The sequence below is a fragment of the Electrophorus electricus genome, chromosome 9 (assembly GCF_013358815.1).
Source record: "Electrophorus electricus isolate fEleEle1 chromosome 9, fEleEle1.pri, whole genome shotgun sequence".
NCBI lineage: Eukaryota > Metazoa > Chordata > Actinopteri > Gymnotiformes > Gymnotidae > Electrophorus > Electrophorus electricus.
In genome coordinates this window covers 22,532,708-22,554,619 of record NC_049543.1, presented here as the reverse complement: position 1 = coordinate 22,554,619, position 21,912 = coordinate 22,532,708, and the positions used below count along the sequence as shown (strand labels likewise).

The 21,912-nt window shown below is 43.5% G+C and overlaps 1 protein-coding gene across 1 annotated transcript; it reads left to right on the top strand.

Annotated features, from left to right (window-relative positions):
* Positions 1 to 7,658: 7,658 nt before the first annotated feature.
* fam160a1a (family with sequence similarity 160 member A1a) lies at positions 7,659 to 21,083 on the top strand. The gene is made up of 12 exons (XM_027017885.2): positions 7,659 to 7,885; positions 9,675 to 9,872; positions 11,272 to 11,967; positions 12,982 to 13,140; positions 13,648 to 13,734; positions 14,034 to 14,201; positions 14,674 to 14,753; positions 15,543 to 15,742; positions 16,291 to 17,280; positions 17,697 to 17,875; positions 18,667 to 18,781; positions 19,697 to 21,083. Exons 2-12 carry the CDS (start codon positions 9,768 to 9,770, stop codon positions 19,924 to 19,926), a joined length of 3,009 nt encoding a protein of 1,002 aa, XP_026873686.2. The 5' UTR covers positions 7,659 to 7,885; positions 9,675 to 9,767; the 3' UTR covers positions 19,927 to 21,083.
* Positions 21,084 to 21,912: the final 829 nt, after the last annotated feature.

The following is a 21,912-nucleotide window of genomic DNA, read 5'->3' as shown; positions in this document are numbered from 1 at the left end:
AATCACAAATTTTTCGCTTGGACTATCTTTTATTTAAATCCTGCAAAATTGTGTCTGCACATTGAGATTACCTAAGGTGAGTTATATAGTGACAGAAAAATAAGACAGATGAAGACACACACACATCCTTGCCATCACACACTATTGCCTCATTTGCCCTTTAGAGCTGCCATTAGCTCAGTATGTAGTGACACTTCTCGTGCAGATCATCAAATCATTTTACACCCAAAACTTCACCAGTTTATGACCTGATTATAGCCACAATTCCACACCACTGTCATTCATGCATTTTGAAGTCCTGTGTTGCCTCAGATCCAAACACGCCTGAGAGAATTTCCATAACTGAGCCTCTCCCAGTGGAAAAGCTGGTTTGACTCTTTGGGTTCCTGTGCATGTGTTTTACTGTTGAAGCAGAGACCTTTTATCTGTTATATATGTTTAATCAGAGTATCAGGTGTGGTGTGGTAATATAATACAGATAAAGACGCATCATTTGTCTCCTAGGCCATCAAACTAATTGTAAGTCATTCTTTCTTAAGTAAATGTTGGTTACTCTTTGTATAATGTAAGTAACTCATTTCTTAAGTAAATGTTGGTTACTCTGTATCTAATGTAAGTCATGCATTCTTAAGTAAATGTTGGTTACTCTTTCATGCAAGTGCAGCTATAACAAACAGAAAATTGCAGTAGGATGGGTTTAATTTGGATTAAGATTATTTTCAAAATCTAAAGATGATTTATGTAGCAGTAGTTTTTCAGGTAGAACAAGCTCAAATGTCTAACAGCTGAATTAATCAAGTACAAGCTCAGTCGCCATGGCGACAGCTACTGTTTCTTTCCATTGGTTTGCTCCAGCCTGAGTCAACCTTGTCTTCTGTTTGGGATTAAAGCACACACACACACACTCAGTCTCTCTCTCTCTCTCTCTCTCTCTCTCAGACACACCTACATTAGTTTGCGTACACACCCAACCATATATTTACATACTCTCTGACTTGCATTTCTCTCACACGCAGCTGCAGTCATGTGTTTGGGGAAGATTTCTGTTGACTTATGTATTATTGAAGCGCCGTAATACTATCCTAACCCTAAAGCCACTAACCAAAAAATAAATCTGCTTGGCACTAAAAGCTTTTTGCATTTTTGTAAAATTGTTTATTCTTATATGGTGACTAACCAGTGGTGTTTGTGTCTATGCACAGGTAGCATGTATGTACACCCAAACTCCTCCATATGGACTGCCAGATATTGTATGTTGCTTTGGGGTTGGGTGGAGGTCCAGATAATTAAGAGATTGTGTAGTATCTGGTCTGTTCTCTGAGACTCGTTTTCACAGTGTTACACTGAGCTGTTTACATTCTGTAATGAATTCTGCAATGAATCAGGAGCCGGGGTAGTACTGCTAGTGAGAGGGTTGAATCCATAAAGTGGATGCACTGATCTGAGGTCTGCTCTTGTAAGTGAGAGCAGCATAAATGTGTGAAATCCTTGAGCGCTTGTGTAATATGAGTCCCTCTCCCTGAGGCTGAACAGGGTGTTCCCACATAAATGCTGCCAGTCATCTCTGTTTTTGATCCGACTAACATAATTACACCATGGGTGTGTGTGTGCAGCTACCTAGACTCTTGTGACTATATTGAGTTTTCTTCCTCTTCCTCATGCCCCCCCCCACACACACACACTCTCTCTCTCACCCCTATAACCTTGGCGTTTCTCTCTTTATAACAGACACTCCTCCCCCTTTTAACTTTATTCGAAATACACAGTCATACCACTACTGCAGGTTTCATTTCAGCTTTGGGGGAGACACTTCTCACACCACCCAACCTAACACATCATATGAGTAGTGTGAGCAGGAATTAACCCCCCCCCCCCCCCCCCAAAAAACCCCCAAAAAAAACAAAACTATGTCTAAGACTTGAATACACACATGCACTTTTACCAGCACCCCTGAGTAAACACATAATCCGTTTGTGAGTCGTCTGAGCAAGTCTTTGCTGTTACACAGTCAGAATGCATAAGACTGCATCATCAAGACTAAGTCCAATTTTGCTCTTCGTTTAATGGCTCTGGGATTGGGTATGTCTGCCCTGGGTTACAGTCCCAGCCCCGCCCGTTACAGCCAGCCATTTTGTGTAAACCCTTTCAGATTTCAGCAAATCAAATACTTATTCAGGCATTTTTCCTTTTCCTGTGGGGGGGGGGGAGTGTCAGCTCTTCTGAGACCTTCTATGTCATGTCTGCAAGTCAGTGAGGAATTCACACATCCCTCACCTGCGAAGTTGTACTACCCAGGGTGGCTGAAGACTGAAGAGCTCTTTGTTTTCTGTCCTTCATTGGCACCTGTAGCTTTATCTTGCCATTACAGGCTTTTGTGTACACAATCACACCACAAGCTCTGCAGCCTGAACTGTGTGTGTGTGTGTGTGTGTGTGTGTGTGTGTGTGTGTGTGTGTGTGTGTGTGTGTGTGTATGTGTGCGTGCGTGCATTTATGTCCTCCTCATCTCTCTTGGGACTTAGAATGTCCTCTGCGATTGCTGACGTCTCCATGGTTGCAAGTTTCCACGTCAACCCTTTAGGGCATTGCAGATTCCACCTCTCAGGTGGAGAGGTGTGGTTGTTTTCCACTATCTGTAAATGAGGCTGCACTGTGTTTGCATTCATGTGCGTGTTAGTCCGCATGACCGAGTATGACTTTTTAGTTCCTATAGTGTGTTTTTTTTTGTTGTTGTTGCTTTTTCTCTTCTACAAATCGTCACCGTTACGTAATGTACTGAGTACTTAACAGTAATGTTAAAATACAGTTTGGCAAAGAAGCAGGAAGCAGCTTTTTCATGAGTTAAAACTCTTAAAACGATGGTGGCTGTTTAATGTGGTCCCCTGCACAGGAGGCCACATAAAACTGCAGAAGCCTACGTTTTGTTATTTTGTCAAGTGAGCCCATGAGTGAGTTAGTGCTGAGGACTCTTGGAGCTTTATGGTGTTATTGGTGTTTGTGGAATTCTCTAGCATGGATGATCCATACACATTATGTGCTTTTGTGAAGTGCTGTCCACTTCGGTGTGTCGTCTTGCTCTGTAATCTCATGGATTGCTGTTTTAAACTGGTTGCCAAACACCTCTCTACCCTTAGTGTCAGACAAAGCCACTGCATTCTGAGACTGTAAAACTGGTCAGTTCTGGGAGGGGTGATTGGGAGAAGGTAGAGCAGCTGCAATCTGGTCCTCTCTGCCGGAATATTTCAGCAACTTGTGACAGGAGACTTTACATCATCCACTCACCTTAGACACCAGTGGCAGAGCTATAGAGGTAACTTGGGCACCTGCCAGAATATGTGTGTGTGTGTGTGTGTGTCTGTCTGTAAACCCGGAGAGATGCTGTGTACCTGGAACCACTCCCAGATTGATACACAAAGGGGTTCGTAATTTACCACCCCTGTAATCAACACCATACTCATCTTTTGAAACACAAGAGACAGATTCTTTTGCCTTTTCTTAATTGCAGAATTCAGGTGTGTTTGTGTGTGTGTGTGTGTGTGTGTGTGTGTGTGTGAGTGAGTGAGTGAGAGAGAGCTTGTTTTCTAATATCAGGGAGAACCTGTTTTCCAGAGAGTTAAGGAGGTTGAAGGGGTGTGTCTGGGTGCTGCAGTAAGGATTTGTAACTATGAACTTGCTGTGAAAGAATTGCCGTCAAGGACTTACTGATTCAAGAGTTTATTTAAAAGGAAGTCGCCCAATTCCTTAACATGCTTCTCTGTAGTGATGTTTGTTTGTTTGTTTATTAAAAAACAAATATAGAGGAGTCACAACAGCTGGAACTGATATTCAAAAACATGAGGCTTAGCTTTTATGTCTTTTTTCCCCTCAAATACTACACTTTAACTACATGCTTCAAATACTACACTTTAACTACATGCTTCAAATACTACACTTTAACTACGTGCCTCAGATACTACACCTTAACTACATGCCTCAAATACTACACCTTAACTACATGCCTCAAATACTACACTTTAAAAGCCTGCCGTGTTCAAACATGTGATTGTGTAGTTCAGCCTCTGACCTGTCAGGGTCTGTCAGGTTCATCTGAGGTGTTCATTGGCATTGATGTTACTAATATTCTTTGCTAGGGTTGTTGTAAAACAAATTGCTCCTAATATGTGCGTCTGGGCTGTCTGCCATTCTTTAACACCTCTAATGGCGAGGCAGAGTCTCTCTAGCTCTAATCTGAGATTGATTAGTGTGTCTAGTAGGGGAGGAGGACCTTTGTGAATGCGCTATACCCAGCCACCTGTTGGCTAATCCTAGCATGGTCTCATGCAGAGTGGCATGCCATTAGAACATTTGAAACGGTTCTGTAGTCTACGTGCCAAACTCTAAATCTGGTCTCTTGACGGTCTATTTGTCTCCAGCCTTAATATTCCTGGATATGCAGATATTCAGTGTCTGTGTCTAAAAAGCCCTGAACACCATGAGCAAGGTTGTGCACCCTTACAGTTGTTTTAAGAGAAACTACATTAAAGGCTAAGCACCACCTAATGGGCCTCCTTATCTTAGCTACTGGAAAAAATGTATATGTGAATTAAAATGAAAATAACATGTTCATTTCTTTAAAAATGATGAATTCAAGTACATGGACAGAAAAACCCCATATCGGTCCGGAAACTAAAGAAAGTTGACGAGTGATGTCACTGGTGGACCACAGGGAATGACTCTGTGATCAAACACCATTATGACTGACTTGAATTGCAAATTTTCCAGCGCTTGTTCTTCAGATTCCGAAGATATTTTTCCGAAGATATTTTTAGCTATACTGAAACCTCATCCTAAAAGTAATCTTGTCTATTAACAATTATTTATAACAGGGGCGTTTGATTAGGTAGCCAGGTATTGGTTATATTTCACATTTTACTAGTCATCTATCTAAGAGAGATACCTAGGCAGTGGTAGCTCAGTGGTTAAGCTACTTGCCTTGTAATTGGAAGGTTGCCAGCACAAACTCCACTGCTGCCAATGTGCCCCTTAACCCTCAATTGCTCAAGTTGTACTCAGTCATAATTGTAAGTTGCTTTGGATAAAAGCCTCAGCTAAATACCGTTAATGTAACTATTGTTAGCAGTGCTTTCTTTAGCTAATAACCAATGTCTTAGCTAAGATAGGTAACACCTTTGCTTTAGTGGTCTAATGTATCTTTTTTGGTAGGTTAATCATATGTGTCTAGTTTATCTCTAGACTTAAAATGTACTGAAATAAAATAAATTAAGTGTTAACCACTCAAGTGTTTGGAAAGATGCTGGATCATTATGGGAAATGGAGCTAGCTGAGAAATTCGCGCTGAGCTATACAATAGCTAGCTACCTAAACGCACATGTTCGGTTATCCTTACTGTTGTAAAAGTGAATTCACATTCACAAGATACTCTATAAATTTCAGTAATCCAGTCATCGTGCACACCTACATAATTGAAGCCACTTGTGTTTAATACTGGTTCTAGTAATTCGTATTAGGATCACAAATCATCACAGAGTTATGTCACTGTGGAACTCCTGACCAAAGGCACTTATTTAAGCTTTTGCTAAAACTTTGGGGTATGTAACGTTTCTTTTTCTCAGGAAAATGCAAGTTTTTGAAGTGATGATTCACGGTGTTCCTTTTGCTCGGCACGGGGCCATATTTAATGCCGAGAGCCAAACATTCACGGTAAGTGCCCTTCGTCTGTGCCCTTAGTAGGGTTTAAGTAGGGACGAGGAGGGCTTCTTTCGAGGAAAAGCCTGTTTTGTTCCCAGGGGCTCTCTGTGGGATTACTGAGCTCTCTTGGTTGCATCTGAAAAATGAGTTCGCCTCTCATTTAAGACGCTTTTTCACGGCTTGATGCTACGCCTATTTCTGTTCATATTTGCCATTTCTATGTAAATAATTTGTAAGTCAGTGTCTTTTTGCATGCTTCTAGGTAGGTGTGTGTGTGTGTGTATGAGGTGGGCCAGTATATCTTGGCTCAAGTTCATGTTAAGGGGTGGTTTACAGGCAGAATGATTCTAATCTGGAGTTTTATTTGTGATGGTATCAAGGCTTGTTATGACCCTGGAAGTTCCCAATGAGCCTAATTAACCCAATTACTCTGATTGGATAAGCAAAACCAAGATGCAGCAAATACACGCCCAGTAATCTGCTGAATGGTCTCTCTCTCATACATTAACACAAACACACACACAGAAACACATTGGGGAAATCAGAAGAAATAATTTATTAGAGGGCCGGGACTTTACTCCAGTTTAATTGGCTAGTACTGTAAACTTATGTCAATTTGAATATCTTTCTTGTCCCTGATATAATAGTCACTTGCAGTGAACAGAGAAAGTTGCTCTTCTCATGTGCCAGTGGATTACTGTGTGTTTGTAATTCGGGTCAGTTTTTCCTGATAACATCAGACCTAATCTGGTTCATCCTAGGAAGCCTGCTGTGCCTCAGTTGACTGGTGTTTTGTAAGCATCTATTTGTGTTGTTAAATTGTGGGCACACACATCCCTCCCTTAAGTGGATGGTGCAACAACAGGCTTCCACTTCCAATACACTCGGTGTTTAATTTTGACCTGTCTGGATTCAGTGGTCCTGTACACTCAAGTCACTAGCTTTAACAGTGCCCCATGACTCATGATCTCCTTGTCCTGTTTGTAAGGTATGTTAATACTTCATTCAGAAAAAGGGCAAACATTGCATTAAAAGTAACTGATGGGTCAGCTTTCATTTGCATAATTAGCAAAGATATGAATCTTCCCGCAATGCATTATTACCCACTTTTATCATTTTTTGTTTGGGTTTTCCCTTTAAATGAAGGTCGGTTTCAAGGGTACGAATTTTAGACACAGCAAACAATCCTTCCTGAACGGAGATAAGGTAGTCTCTGTGTGCTATGATTTGTTTGCTAGTTAATGCAGGGACAGATAGATGGTGGTATTATATTACAGAAAACAGCTATCTGTCTTAAATCGATTAATCGTAGCTGTGGTGTGTTGGTAGTCTTTTTGTGTGTCTGCGTCCCCATTTAAACTCACAGTCTAGTGTGGAAATCTCATACGACCTCAGGGTTTAGGCCAGCCAGAATCAAATGGGTGAATATCGGTAAAGTTTTGACCTGGTTAACTTACAAGAAACACCAGACATGCACACTGCCCAGTTCCCTGTTTGTTCTCAGCTGTGGACCTGTTGAAGGAGCTCCAAGTATTACTATCTCCTCTGACGCAAGGCATAGCAGAGCTTTGGACTTCTCTTTTAGGACTACGCAAAGCCTTAAAGTGAAGTCATCTTACTTCTGTTCTGTGACGCCCCCCGTTTGTGTTGCTGAAGAGGAGTCTGATTGACCAGAAGTGTATGACCCTCGGGAAAGTTCATGACTCCCTCAGTGTGTGTCCCGTGTCTCCTGTGTTTCCCTGAGACAGGGTGAAAACCTTCGTTCTCGTCTTCTGTCGATCACCACCCCCCCCTCTCTCCCTCCCTCCCTCCCTCCCTCCCTCTCTCCCTCCCTCTCTCTCCTCCCCCTTTATCCCACTATTCCTCCCTTCTTTTCCTCATTCCTGCTTGGCCAAAGGCGTACTGACTCACTCAAACCTCTCTTACATCCGCTCACTTCTTCTTCTGCCTCCTCACACCACACACACACAAACACACACGCACAAACACACACATTCATTCCTCTCTCCCACAGCAAAGCTGCTCTTACTCTGTCTCCCTGCTGGTCTTCACCCGAGCTGTCTCACTCTCGCAGGCGTCTGGCTTCTTCACCGCTCGTCAGTTTGAAGTGCGGCTTGATTGTCTGAAGATGCTGACTTTCTGTCTGTAAGACGATTCCCCCCAGGCCAACTGCAGCTCACCACTATGCTCAGACACAGGTAGGAGGGCATTTCAAATATTCTGCAAAACATTCTGAAGTACTGCCTGCCCTTTCCCTTTTTGTGCACTTTTATAAACTTTCTTAGCCAGAACAGATTTTTTTTTTTCTTCCATGTGTGCGTTCTCTTTTGCTCGATACTAAATGTGATTGGTTGAACATTTGCCATGTGCTGTGTTGTCTCTTCAGCGATTGGCTAGAAAATGTTGTCTGAAGCTTCAAAATGAAGCAACCCCACCCCCTCAAGCTGGTGGGGCTCCTGGTTTTCATGTCACACACAGCTGTTCATGTTCTGTTAGGTCTTCATATTAAGAGCATATTCATTCCACCTTGCGAAACTATGGCACAGTGTATATGTACAATGCTGTGAACTCAGTACTGTTGTAACTCTGACTTTTATTAACGAAAAAACAATAATGCATATACTGATTAACAATCGTATATGTAGTAAATGCAGTGGGGATAGTATTTAGTGGTGGTGTTAAAAAACGTCTGTCTGGACTAACCCAAATATTACTCTTGCAGTGATTCCTGATCAACTCAGATGGAGATTAATTTCTCTTAATCACGGAAGGTGTTTGCAAGTGTGTAGACTTTATATTGAATTTTTATTACAAGCGGAAATATGTTTAGTATACATACAGACAATAATCTACACACAGCTTTCTAACAATAAGACACAGTCAATTTCCTCTCAGGAATGGAGTTCTGGGAATGTGGTTATCCATCCTTATCCTTCTTTAGCTATTCGTGTACACATGACTAGATATGAAGGAGACACGAGGCCACACAGAATGTGGCAAGTTCAGATGTTTATGCCATAGCTGTGTTTCCAGAAATAACACACCACAGGGGAACACAAAGGAAACAGCTAATAGCTCCTGAGCAGCTCGTCACAGTGTTTAACGATGAGGTGGTGATTGTTGGCAGGTTGGCTTGAGCTGATCAGTCTGCCGGACTCCTGTGTGTGTAGATGTGCATTAGCCTCCAGCATCAGCGCCCGTTTTCAGGCAATTATTTATGCATGTGGACTTAATTGGGACTGCTAAAAATAATACCAAGGGCAGTAGGCTAGCCCTTGCACATGGTCTCTCATTAATTTTTCAGCTTGTGGTGCATAAAGAGAAATGAGGCAGACGCTATATATGCGTGCAATGGGATTAAAGCATCGGCTTCTGACCTCATCCGCATAACTCTCTCGGGCCTGAGGTCAAAGGCTGCAAACTAACACACGGGTAGCTGGTAATTGAGAAACTCTCATTCTATCCCTGCTGTATATGACCGTGATGCCGTGCCCAAATTAAGAGGCATTTCAACAAGCCACTCAGAGTCCTGTGGAATTCTGACACTCTGGGACCCTATGCTACCAGTTAGTGTCAGAGTGCATTGTGGGATGGTGGAGGTTCAGTCTCTGATGGGTCTCTGTGGGTGCTGAGTCACTGTTTTTCCTGCAGACATTCCTGTCATAGCTGCAGAGAGGCCTGGGGGGGGGGGGGGGGGGTTTGCTCCTAAGGCTTACGACTGCTCTTCTTAAACGTTGGGATTTAGCTGTGATAACTAGAAACCTGTACGTGAAAAATAGAGTGCCATTAGGGTAAGTGTTTAAGCAGTTAAGTAAGTGTATGTATGTGTATGAATTATGTATTGTGTATGACTTTTTTTTTTTTTTTACCATGGAATTCTACTTCACTAAGACGTCTGAGCCATTTTTCTTGTCTTCTGCTTGTGTGTAAAGAGCATCATAACAAGGGGGGTCTCTTTTTTTTCTTCTTTTTTTTTCCATCCTCCAGCACATTCCATACGTTACTTGTAGTCAGGATGCAGTGAGGACACTCCCCCATTTTCAAGCACTATGGTATAACCCACGCTGTGAGGTCACAATAATGGCATCTGCAGTTGCCAGCGGGATTCGGACTGGCCAGTCAGTGGTCCTACAGGGCGTGGACCCCGAAACATGCATGATTGTGTTCAAGAACCACTGGGCTCAGGTAATGATGGACTTCAACAGGTCACTGTTCTCCCAGTACAGCTTACAGACTTATTTAAATTCAAATGCATTTAAATAAAAGGCAGGAACAGGACAAAACCTAAAATGTCTTTTTCCATTACTTGGTGGCCACGGAAAGTGTTTTTTGGCGTCGTTTTAAAAAAACAACAACACAACAGCTGCACGTGCAAGAGGAAAGTTTACAGCCACACGCTGAATACATGCAGAACGTGGTTCATCTGCCATTGCTGCCATCCTCCCCCTTCAGCCAAAGCAGAAAAGAGTAACAGCAAATCAGACACTTGTGCAGGCTATCCTGGCGGTGGCTGCCTTGTAAGGATTTTGGAATGTCTTTCACTTCTACCGCACTGTTCCTGGCTGGGTGACTCTCTCCGCTTACAGGGGCCTTATGTGCAGCATTTAAAGGGCCAGGTTGTGTTTACTGAGGGTCTCGGAGCAGGGGGCATGTCTGTCATAGCTGACCACCTGGGGGTGGGTGGTGTACGATGGAGCAGCTGATGAGAGGGCTCAAACAAACAAACAAAGCAGAACCGAGCCGTCCCAGGAACATTTACTAAAGTTAACCAATAACCGTGGTGTAAGAGTACACTTTTCTACAGTCAGCCTTATTCCATTTGGTACTGATCTGCATCTTTGCAGAACTGGCCCTAGAGCTGGAGAGCCTGTATATGTGATGGTAATCTAACAGAGAAGCAGCAGGGATCAGTGGTGCTCTGAGAGTACCGAGTGTCCTAAACGCAGCCGCTCACACGCATAGATGCTTCCTCTTCCTTATCTGTTAGACACTAGGGCGTTATGCGCTCCACGACCTGGCCGTGTTGGTTCAGAACAGGACCGGGACAGGGATGGGCAGTCAGGCTCAGCTGCAGGAAAGGTCATGGCAGGGTGTTGATAAGTTTGCCCCCCCCCCCCTCCCCTCCCCCACCTCACTTCCACTTCCTGGAACCAGCCAACATTGCTCGCTCACCTGTTCTCTCTGCCCCCGCTCACCTGACTGGCTACTTTGTGACCATGGTAACGTGTTTGCGGTTGCCAGGACAGAGGGCTCATTGTTTTGTCTCAGGCTTCAGTTTACTTGCAAGCTCCGATTCGAAAAGTAACTCTGAGGTGGCGCACATTACAAGTGATGTTGGGGATGTTGATTTTAACCTGCGCAGTTAGACCAAAGACATGCTGCATTACTTTAAGCCAAATCTTCATTTTCATTGGCTCACATGGATGTGGTGATTCAGCAAAATGTACACAGAATAGACATTCAGGATGCTTACAACACACAATTTTTAAAAAAGTGGTTAATGGACTCATTTGCATATTCTGATAACATTTAACCAATGACATATTGATTCTTCCCCCTCATCCATTTTCTTGGTGCTGATCAGGTAGTTAAGATCCTAGAGAAGCATGACCCCTTACGCAGTGGCCTGAGTGGAGTCCACAGCCTCATGGTCGGAGGTCACGGACCCCGTTTCGGCCCCGTGCCGTTGGACGAGGCCAGCGCCGTGCAGAACTACGTGGAACACATGCTTTTCCTCCTGATTGAGGAGGAGTGTGGTCAGAGCGGCGCCATGGGTCCCATCCTGGAGTTTGTGGTGACGGAGAACGTGATGGAGAGGCTGTTTGTCTGGAGCCTCCGGCGCGAGTTCACCGACGACATGAAACTGGACCAGCTCAAGATGTACGAGATGCTGATTGGTCAGGCACGCCAACCCTTGCTGCACCACAAGCCAATCTTGCGGCCCCTCATGATGCTCCTGTCGTCCTGCTCGGGCACGGCCGGCGCCACCGGCGTGCCCGTGGGCGCCGGCTCCCCCGCCGTGGAGGCCGAGCTGGTGCTGCTCCTCAACCAGCTCTGCTGTGTCCTGGCCAAGGATCCGTCCGTGCTAGAGCTCTTCTTCCACACCAGTGAAGACCAGGGAGCAGCCAACTTCCTCATCTTCTCCCTGCTCATCCCCTTCATCCACAGGGAGGGCTCCGTGGGCCAGCAGGCCAGAGATGCCCTGCTGCTCATCATGGCCCTATCGGCCGAGAACCACGTGGTGGCCAAGCACATTGCTGAGAACACCTACTTCTGTCCGGTAGGGGCTCTTGGGCTCTCGCGCCTGCAGCTCTACCATTTGTATTCACTTGGCGTCTGCGCTTTTAAAGCCTGCTGGTTCAGGGCTCTGTTCATTGGTCAGTTTATCAGTCTGGCACTGGGAGGTTTGGCCATAACATCATTCCTGTCTCTTGGCCAACTAATAACTGTATTTACTGCTACTTTTTAAGTTGTTTATATATTTGTTGGAGAGTGCGGTGAAAACAATATTAAGAAACTGTTGACATACTGTTACTTTATCCTTAGGTAAAAGCAGACTAAATGTCTTAGGTACGTGGTGACAAACTATTCTTCAGTTTTTGTCACCAGTAGACGTTTTAAATATTCAAATCAGTATAAATGAGTGTTACAGTTCCCCTGGCCATCCACTACCATTAAATCATAAACATAAACACATAGAACATTGACGACTGATGTGACGATTAGGACCATAAACACGTTGATGTATTTTATGGCGTTAGTCTTTGTTTTAGCATTATATGATGTTTGCTGTCATACAATGAGATATTATTGTTATAATTTATCACATTGATTCTTTATGAATCCCTCCATCCCAACAACTTCACTTCAGCCTTTTTGCTGGTTGATGGCCTTATACAGAATTATCATCATCATCATCATCATCAGTGAACATAATCCTCCATGGTTATGAAATGTTAAGTGAGGCCATATCTGCCTTTACTTGATGACGTGAAGTCCATGCTGATGTCTGCTGGAGAGGAGCAGGGTGTCTCTGGGTCTGTTCGGTGAACACCTGCTGTGAGCTTTGTTAAGCAGGACTATTCAGGGGAAGATATAGCTGCATTTTATATAATCACACTGGGCTTTATTGTAAAACCGTTTGAAGACAGATTATGACCCACATGTTAGTCTCATTTGTGTGTGCATAGAGGCTTCTACACATGTCCAGACCTAAACGTCTTGTGCCTAAATGTCTACAGATTCTAAGTTCAACCGTAATTCTAAGTAATAATATATTATTTTCCTCCTGTAGGTTCTAGCTACAGGTCTGAGTGGTTTGTACTCATCCTTGCCCACTAAGCTGGAGATGCCCAGTGAGGACTGGCACTGCCTGCACAGGGAGGAGTGGCAGCAGCTGCCTGCTCTCGTCCAGTTCCTCAACTCCCTTGAGTTCTGCAACGCCGTCATGCAGGTAGGAACAGGAGTGACTGTGATGGCTGAGTGAAGATGAGTACAGAAGAGTGATCACTAGAGGCTGGCGTGACTTTCGCCGGGTGCACGGTACGCTGCGGTCCGTAAACTAAGCTCTGAGCCCGAGCGTGTTTCAAAAAAAGAACAGCAGCAAACGGGCTTGATTCGGTCCATGTTTACTGACACTTTTCAAACACTGAGATGTACCAAACACAGCAGAAGGCTTTTCTGCTGGGTCTGGAGGTGCGTACGACAAGTTGTAGCAGAGAACGACAAAAAGACAGGAACACGGAATAATACAGAAGACGTTAATGTAAGATGAGGTGAAGCAGCAGCCCGGTAACAAAACAGTGGTACACATCAAAGAGTCGTGGCTCTGCTCTAACTGGATTACTCAGTGATGTGGCTTTACATGGGGGTGTGGCTTTACATGGGGGTGTGGCTTTGTGATGCCCTGTTCTTTTCTTTACTTCATGTCAAAGGTAATATGCTGGTTCTATTTCTGCAGGTGGCCCATCCTACCATTAGAGACCAGCTGGTTGGTTACATCTCCAATGGCTTTCTAGTTCCTGTTCTAGCACCAGCGCTGCATAAAGTGAGTGGCCATCATTTCCACCTTTTAATGTAGCTCAAATATAATGAAGACGCTATTTTCCCTCACGCTGTGTAGATTTGTTTCCACTTTGCTCAGGTCAGTAGTTCTCCAGCTTCCTGTGGAGGAATATGTGTATGTGTTTAAGTAAGCAAGCAAGGCATGAGATACTTGGATGTGTCTGTTCTCGGATGTTGGTGGCAGAACTGACTCATGAACGGGTGAATGAAACTGTGTTTTTGCTGTTTGTGTAGCTGACCCTGCAAGAGGTGGGATTGGTTGTGCTTTTGCTGCTTCTGTAGGTGACACTAGAGGAAGTGATGACCACCACGGCATACCTGGACCTGTTCCTCCGCAGCGTGACGGAACCCGCCCTGCTGCACACCTTTCTCAGCTTCATCCTCCTCCATCGCCATGACAACGTACACATCCTGGACACGCTGGTCAGCCGCATCAACACGCCCTTTCAGGTGCATTTCATCCTGCCTGACGACCAATCACATTCATATTCATTCAATCATTAAGAAACAAATATTGATAATTACTATATTAAATGTTATTATATTCTATTTTAAATAAAGATAACGCTCCGAAATCGATGCGGTCAATCTGACCCTTTCAGATGCATTTTACACCATGAGCTGTCCTTGTGGGTACTGTGGGCAAAACACCCATAATCCCACTTTACTGCTTTTGACCCAGGAGAGCAGGTTCCAGAGTGTGGTGTTTGGTGTTAATGGCTTCGTTCGGGTATGCCAAGAGCTAAGGCAAAACAAAAGAGAACTGGGTCTAGAAACACTGCACAAAATGGTGCAGTAATTCAGCTGTCCAATTTGAGTTTGAGGCCTTTGGTCTTTTTGTGTTGGTTCCTCCTGATTAACTGGTTTGATTGGATGGCCTCTTTTGTAGTGATGGCACTCACTGGATTCTCTTCTGTTCCAGCTGGGAACAATCTCACTCGCACTTTTCCGCACTCTGATTGGTTTATACTGTGAGGATGTCATGCTGCAGCTCATACTGAAGTGAGTGCCTTCTAGTCATTTGAAATACTATTAGTGTTCATTTTAAGTAGTTACTATGCTTGTTAACTACTGTGTAGTATAAACTGCAGATTAAGGCTTGGGTTATTCTTAACACTGATCTATCAATGCTCAAATGAAGACATGCTACAAAACATTTGTGTAAGTCTCTCTGGACAAGGGCATCAGCCAAATCCTGTGAATGTAAATGTAAAATGCAAACCTCAAAGAAACCACAGACAAGTCTCTCCTATCTATAAAAGTCTAAAATGGATATAAATCGCTGTCCTAAGAGCTAAGATTGTTAAATTTTTTGTGCTATGCTTCTGTATCCACTATTCAGTAAGCCACATTTTGGCTGGATGTCAGCATTCACATGCACTTCCAGGCAGCGTGTCATGTTTCATAATAAACACTCGATCCCAGATAATGACTAGCTCGGGATTTTTAATCTTGAGTTGTTTCTCTAGCTCTTCCGATACACTTTCCCTGACCCTACAGAAACCTAAGACTAGACTTAAAAGGCTTCTGAGTCATACATCACTGTACAGGTCAGTCCACAGTCCCATTTAACCCATGTCCACTAAACTGAACCAATCTTGGGCCCTGATTACAGTCCTGTCCACACCGCAAGTTTTCAGAAGTTTCAGATTAGCCAAGGCCTTGGGTTAAAGGACACTCGGAAGCTTTCTGTTGATGGTCTCTCTTTGCAGTGGCCCGTGCTGTTCGCTCTAGCATAGTGGCAGGATGGAGGCTCACGTACTGAGTCCTGATGGGTCTCATCTTCGGCAGGTATCTGATCCCCTGTAACCACATTATGCTGAGTCAGCGACGGGTGCTGAAAGAGAGGGACTGCTATTCCGTGTCTGCCGCTAAGATCTTGGCCCTCACGCCATCCTGCTGCTCTCCAGAGATCGTCCCACCACCACTCAGACAATTGGAGTCCATCCTGTGGTCAAAGGGCACAAATGACTGTAACTCAGGAACTATTGGTAATGTAGTTTGTTTTTGTTTTTGTTTTGTTTTTTGGTCGTGTGTGGCGTATTTGGGTTAGTGATGGATATCATGTTGTGGATACAAGAAGCATGCAGTTCTGTACTGGTTAGTGATACAGAACAATGTTTGAACCTTAAATATATTTTGCAAAATGAAGGTCTTATCCTGCCTTTTTTAAAAATATGATTATGGAAGTCGCCATCATTCAAAAATTTTTTTTTTCTTTCAGTTAATTAGATTTTTTTTTTTTTTTTAGGCCTGGTATTGGGTATGAGTGATTTGAAACATGCTGACTTCTTTGGAAAATAAAATAAATAAATAAAAAACATTCCGCTGACAAATCAAATTATAATCACATTCACCCCAGTTCTTCTGTAATTGCACTGTAGACTGACAGGAATGTTTGCATCACACAAATTTTAGTCACCACATCTAAACCCTAGGGCTTGCATTAATGTGGTTTGTGGATGCTGTAGTATTTGCTGTAACACACCTAGATTTGACTTCTTGTAGCTTCTTAATCATACATTAATTGACGTTTCAGAAATAAAGGAAGCCTACTCAGAGGAGGATGACTCTGACAACTCCTGTGTGATTGGTTCAGAGATCCACCTGGACGTTAGTTACCTCCACTACCTGTATGACGCCCACAGTGGCATCAGAAACTGTATCCTTGCATGCCGCGTGTGGTCCGCCCCCTACGATGGAGAGAACCCGCCCCCAGAGGCGTACCAGCCAAACACACTGGAGGAGGCGGGGAGGTCTCACACGTCCAGCTCCGCCCACAAGGCCTCAATGAATGTCTGGACTCGCCCTAAGGTCAACACACAGACCCTTAACGACCCCAGTGCCGCACCCAGTCTGGAGCTGGAGTGGGACGATAGCTACGATGCTGGCACCGCCCAAGCACAGCTGAAGGAAGAACAGGAGCCCCCCAGACACATACAGGACATGAGACGGACAGCCTTCATGCTCGTGAAAGGCTCCTACATTGAGGAGTCAGAATTCCAGAATGATGTTATGGTCTATGACCTTGTAGCCCAAAAGGACACCCAGGACCGCGGTATAAATAAGGCTAAACCCAGTCACGCGGCAAGTGAACCAAAAGGCATAGAAAAGGTGGGTGAACCCATTACAGATCTGGACACTCTGTGTTCAACGCCTGGATCCCTGGACAAAAAATCCGGAACCTGTAATGGTGTGAGTTTCTCTCCACAATCCATGGACACAGACCACCAGGGTAAAGGGAAAGATGGAGTCCAGCGCCATAATTCCACCCTCCACATAGTGGCTCCAGATGGAGACGACCTGGTAAGCCAGTACGAGGAGCTGATTCAGACTCTGGTGGCCGAAGCAAACCGGCCAACAAAAGTGGAAAAGAAATCCAAGAGTCCGGATGTGTCCATGGAGGATGAGGAGGATGACATGGATTTTAGCTTGTTCTCAGCTGAGACAGCAGAACCAGAGAAAGTCCCCTCACCGTTTGGGAGTAAAGCTCGCAGTCTGAGCAGGAATCACACTATACCTTTTACAGGTGAGATACATGTCCATTTTTGACTCTTTAACTATTAGCATTAGTGCACTGTGTAAAATGGGGAGTTATTCTGGCCATTATATCGCACTATGTTGGGGGGTCGGGGGGGGGGGGTCCTAAAACTTGTCCTACAATTTGTATAACACTCCATTTTATTGCTTTAAAAGATTACTTTGTTTTTGTTATAAGCTTCATTTAAGATCAGAATCAGCTTTTACTGGGGAATAAAATCTAGTAAGGATCTTAGCTTTTTGTTAGCTTAATTGGCTTATAAGCGTTTTGTTAAAAATATTTTTTAATATGTGTACTCCATGCACTGTATGATTATAGGGGACGTTAGTGCAGCATTTAGAAATGATAGCAAAAGAATCAGCACATCTTTAACAGTGTGTGTGCATGCATGCACGTTGTTGCAGGGCCCTTTTTGAGTGTGCTGCTGTCTCGGCTAGAGAACATGTTGGGAAACTCTCTGCAAGTGAACCTCCTTCTGACTGGGATCCTGGCACAGTTAGCAGCATACCCCCAGCCTCTGCTGCGGTGCTTCCTGCTCAACACCACCATAGTGCTCCAGCCCAGCGTGCGCGCCCTCTATCAGGTGCTGCTCCCCTCTCGCCTTTCACCTCTCACCTCTCGACTCACACCTCCAGACTAGCAACTGCGTGTAGGCTGTCTTGGTGCACATTGGTGAACTGGTGTCGTTTCTCTTTCCTTAACCTTAGCATTCGTAGTGACCCACCAGGGAGGAGAAAAATTGTGTTGTGCCTTAACAGATTAAGGCTATACAGTATGAATGCCGTTGTGAGTGTTGATAATAAAAACAGACTCACAAAGATGTAGAAAGGCTTACAAACCTCCCAGAAGCTCCCGAAAAATTGCTTTCCATTCCTGCTGGGTCAGATACAGTGCTGTTGTGTCAGGGCTCCTCTGGGTTATGGCTGGTTGCGTCGGGGCTTGTCTGGGTTGTGTCTGGTTGCATCAGGGCTTCTCTGGCTTGTGTCTGGTTGTATTAGGGCGGCTCTCTCTGTGATGGTACTGGTGTTGTTGAGTCTCATGCATATTTAGAACAGCATGCGTTATTAAAAAATAAATCAAACAGCAGCTGCTTAATGCCAGACACACAAGTAAAGGCAGGCCAGTGATGAGATGAAAGCATATCCGACTGAATGATGCTCTGCAGTAGTATGTGGTACTGCACAGTCCCGGTTTTATGCCTACCTTCTTTTGCTTTGAAACTAGACATCATAAAGGACCTTTCATTGGGATTCTGAATAATCTGTAAACTTCATTCACACGTCTGCTGACGCACCAGGGCCGCAAACGGCGGCAGTTTGAACTTTGCTGTCACTGCTGTGTAACGCACGTTTCCTCTGCCGCTCTTTCCTATAGGTGCTGGCCTCACTGAAGAATCAGATAGAGCAGTTGGCAGTGACCCAGAAGGACTTCACCGAGCTTCTCACAGCGGCACAGCAGTGCCTGTTGGCTAGAGAAACTTCGCTCAGAGGTCAAGGTTTGTCATGTGCAGATTATGTCTTCATGCGTTTTTCTTTCTTTCTACACATTACTTTTATTTACCACTCGTACCTCTTTGCATTATACATGTTTACTGAGAAAGGTCGCACACATTTTGTCCATCTAACGTGACTGAGGACGAGTGAAACGATTCCAGCATCTCTAGTTAGCATGCTAGTTGCTATTGCTAGTTATGTGCTAGTTACTATATATACTCTATAGTATCCTAGTTACTGTAGTTACTAAGTTTTTGGTTGATTTATTTGATTAGCATTTATTTATTTATTTATTTAGCAGACCCTCTTGCCCTGTGTGATATACTGAAGTGTTTTTGGCTAGCCTAGAGACTAATCGCGACATCAAGGAAAAGCCATGTTAGCGGCAGAAAGGGAGTAATACAAATATACAAAATGTACAAGAACAATCTAAAAGATGACATTACATATAAGATATAAGAAGACATCAACGGATTCATCTGTTCTGACAGCAAATAAAAGCTCTAATTGAGAAAATGTAAACAAATAATCTGCATATTTTAAAAAAAGATCGGAAAAAGTTTGTGCGTGTGGTTAATATTTTCTGGATCCATGTGGATTTGAATAAAATCTGCATGAACTGCTCTGAGCCATCGGAGTAAGAGGCAAAAAAAAAGCTTTCCCAGTTCTGACAGTTTTGTTAATGGAATTTTCCATTGTTTTTAATTGTTCCTATGCTGCCTACACAGGACTTTATTTCCCAAAAGCCACAGCAAAGATCCTGAACATGATTCTCAGAATATTTGGGCTCATAAACCTTCCCAGACGTTTATGATTGATTTGTCTTATGCTTGTAACTCTTAATTGTATTGTTTTGAACAGACATGCAATGCGCAGTTGAAGTGAAAACTCTTTGATCTGTCTTCTTGTAGAGTTGAGGTCAGACTTGCACAGTCCTCACAGTGCAGAGAGGTCCTTAAGTTCCTCTACAGAGAAAACCATTAGGACCTTATCCATCCAGCCCAAGACTGTGGTCCCCCCAAACAGGACAGAGGTGTACGCCACGGTGATCTTCACCGAGTTCCTCAAAGAGCTGGCGGCCATTGCTCAGGAACACTCCATCATCTCCCACCTGCCCATGGAGGAGACAGACCGGTGCTGAACTGTTTCTCTCACCAATTTCAAGATGGTTTAGGTGGATATATTTTTTCTGTGTGTCCAGCCTTCAATACTGCTATTTGAAGACAATACCCCTTAAGCCCGTGGACTCATGCTGTTTTTGGACAGTTGCTTTTTACAAGGTTTGACAGTTTTTAGCTTTACAAAGTAAGATATTTCAGCTGTTTATAATATATATATATATATATTTTTTTTTTTATTTTATTTTATTTTTTTTTAACAATCCCAGCAACCATAGTGGTACGGAATGCAATGAATGTTGCATTGAGTATGTCTCTTTATGAGGAAGAAAGTCAAGGATTTAAATGGCACTCAGAGATGGTGACCTACATTGCCTGGACACACAATACCGGGCAACACTGCTGAAATTCCAACTCTGCGTGAAATGACCAAAAACTGCAACACAAGAAGACTCAGAAGGGTCAGAGGGCAGAGGCTGGGACTGTACCGTCCCCAACACCTGTCCACCAGCTGCTCTTCAGCTGACCAGACTGACTCTGCACTGTCCGTCTCTGTGGTATCCTTATTCATACAATGGCCTCATTTAAAGCGGCGCGTTTCACGCCCAGTCCCAGAGAGATGAATCATGTCTGTTTATAAGGTGTGTAGGGCGAGTTCACATCGCATGGAGAAAGGACATCATCAATTGGTCAAACAATTCTAATAGAATAGAGCAGTTAATGGGAGCTAGTGGTGATAGAATTTCATTCATTAATTACCACAGTAGTGTTGCTTTTGGCAGGTAACCTTTTTTTTTTTGCCTTAGAAGTGACAAATTCATGGAAATGGCTAATTCAACATGGTCGCAATAGATGGCAAATTCAAAACATGCGGTAGACTAGCTCCAGTCTGAAGTGTGTGCATTTAGAATACACACTGAATGTAGTCAAAAACACAGTCATTATATTGCATCTCTCTACCAATTTACATCAGTCTACCAATGCAACAGAGTAAATTCCATTATACCATTATTCTCATTCAGACCTTATCTGAAAACCTTAAACATGGGTGTATTGCTTGTTTTGGGTCAAACTAGCATATTATTAAAAGATATCATAGATGTATTCATTAGATGGTATGCTATTTCTTTTCCCACTGGGTGAGAGTATTTAAACTCTTTTTGAAGAGAGAGATTTTACTGCCATATTCTTTTTCAAGAAAATGTTATTTTAAAGTTTTATTGTATTTTGGGTGCCTTTTTTAATCTACAAAAAAAAGAAAGAAAAATGTTACTGTGTTTGTGGCAGAATGTTTGCGGTGTGCGTTCTGGTCTTTGGGGCCAGCACGCAATGCGCAAGGCAGCCAGCAGAAGAGACAGAATAGCATGTTCACGTCACGTTGGGTTTAATAAAGCTCAAGGGAATTTGTGAGCAGTGGCGTGAAGGGCTAGCTTCAGACCCTGGTCACTGGGCGGGACATGTTTTTGCAGTTCTTATAGAACCAAGAATGAAAGAGTGGAAATATGACATTTATCCATGCAATTGAAACACTGTGCAAAAATAATGGTTTAGCTGGGAACGCTTATTTTCATGGAGAGAAACAGCTATACATAAAAAAACAAACAAACACACAAGTGCTCTTTTACCATCACTTAAGTCTCAGAGAATGCACTTACGACTGTAACAGCTTTATACTGTGTACTAAAAGAAGTCAGCTACAAACATTACAGTGGTAGAATGACTTTATAGTCCCTGGACTCTGTTCTGGACTGAAAGGCAAACCTCACTCAGGTTAACACTAATCTTAAATATAATGTAGCAGGGGCCTGTTGGCATTCTGAACCTTTAACTGTTTGTCTCAAGATTCAAACAACAATGATGGCAACTTTCTGGAGATTACTCTACTGGATTATTGAATTTTTATGATCATTCTCACCAAATGCATCCTTGCATAGGTCAAGCCACAGTCTATAATTTTAATCCAAAGATATTTATAAAGACTGTTAAAAATATCAGGTATATTTTACAGG

Coding starts and splice junctions, on each gene's coding strand:
- fam160a1a (XM_027017885.2), top strand. CDS start 9,768: ATGGCATCTGCAGTTGCCAGCGGGATTCGGACTGGCCAGTCAGTGGTC. Junction 9,873..11,271: donor TCAAGAACCACTGGGCTCAG/GTAATGATGGAC, acceptor GGTGCTGATCAG/GTAGTTAAGATCCTAGAGAA. Junction 11,968..12,981: donor AGAACACCTACTTCTGTCCG/GTAGGGGCTCTT, acceptor TTCCTCCTGTAG/GTTCTAGCTACAGGTCTGAG.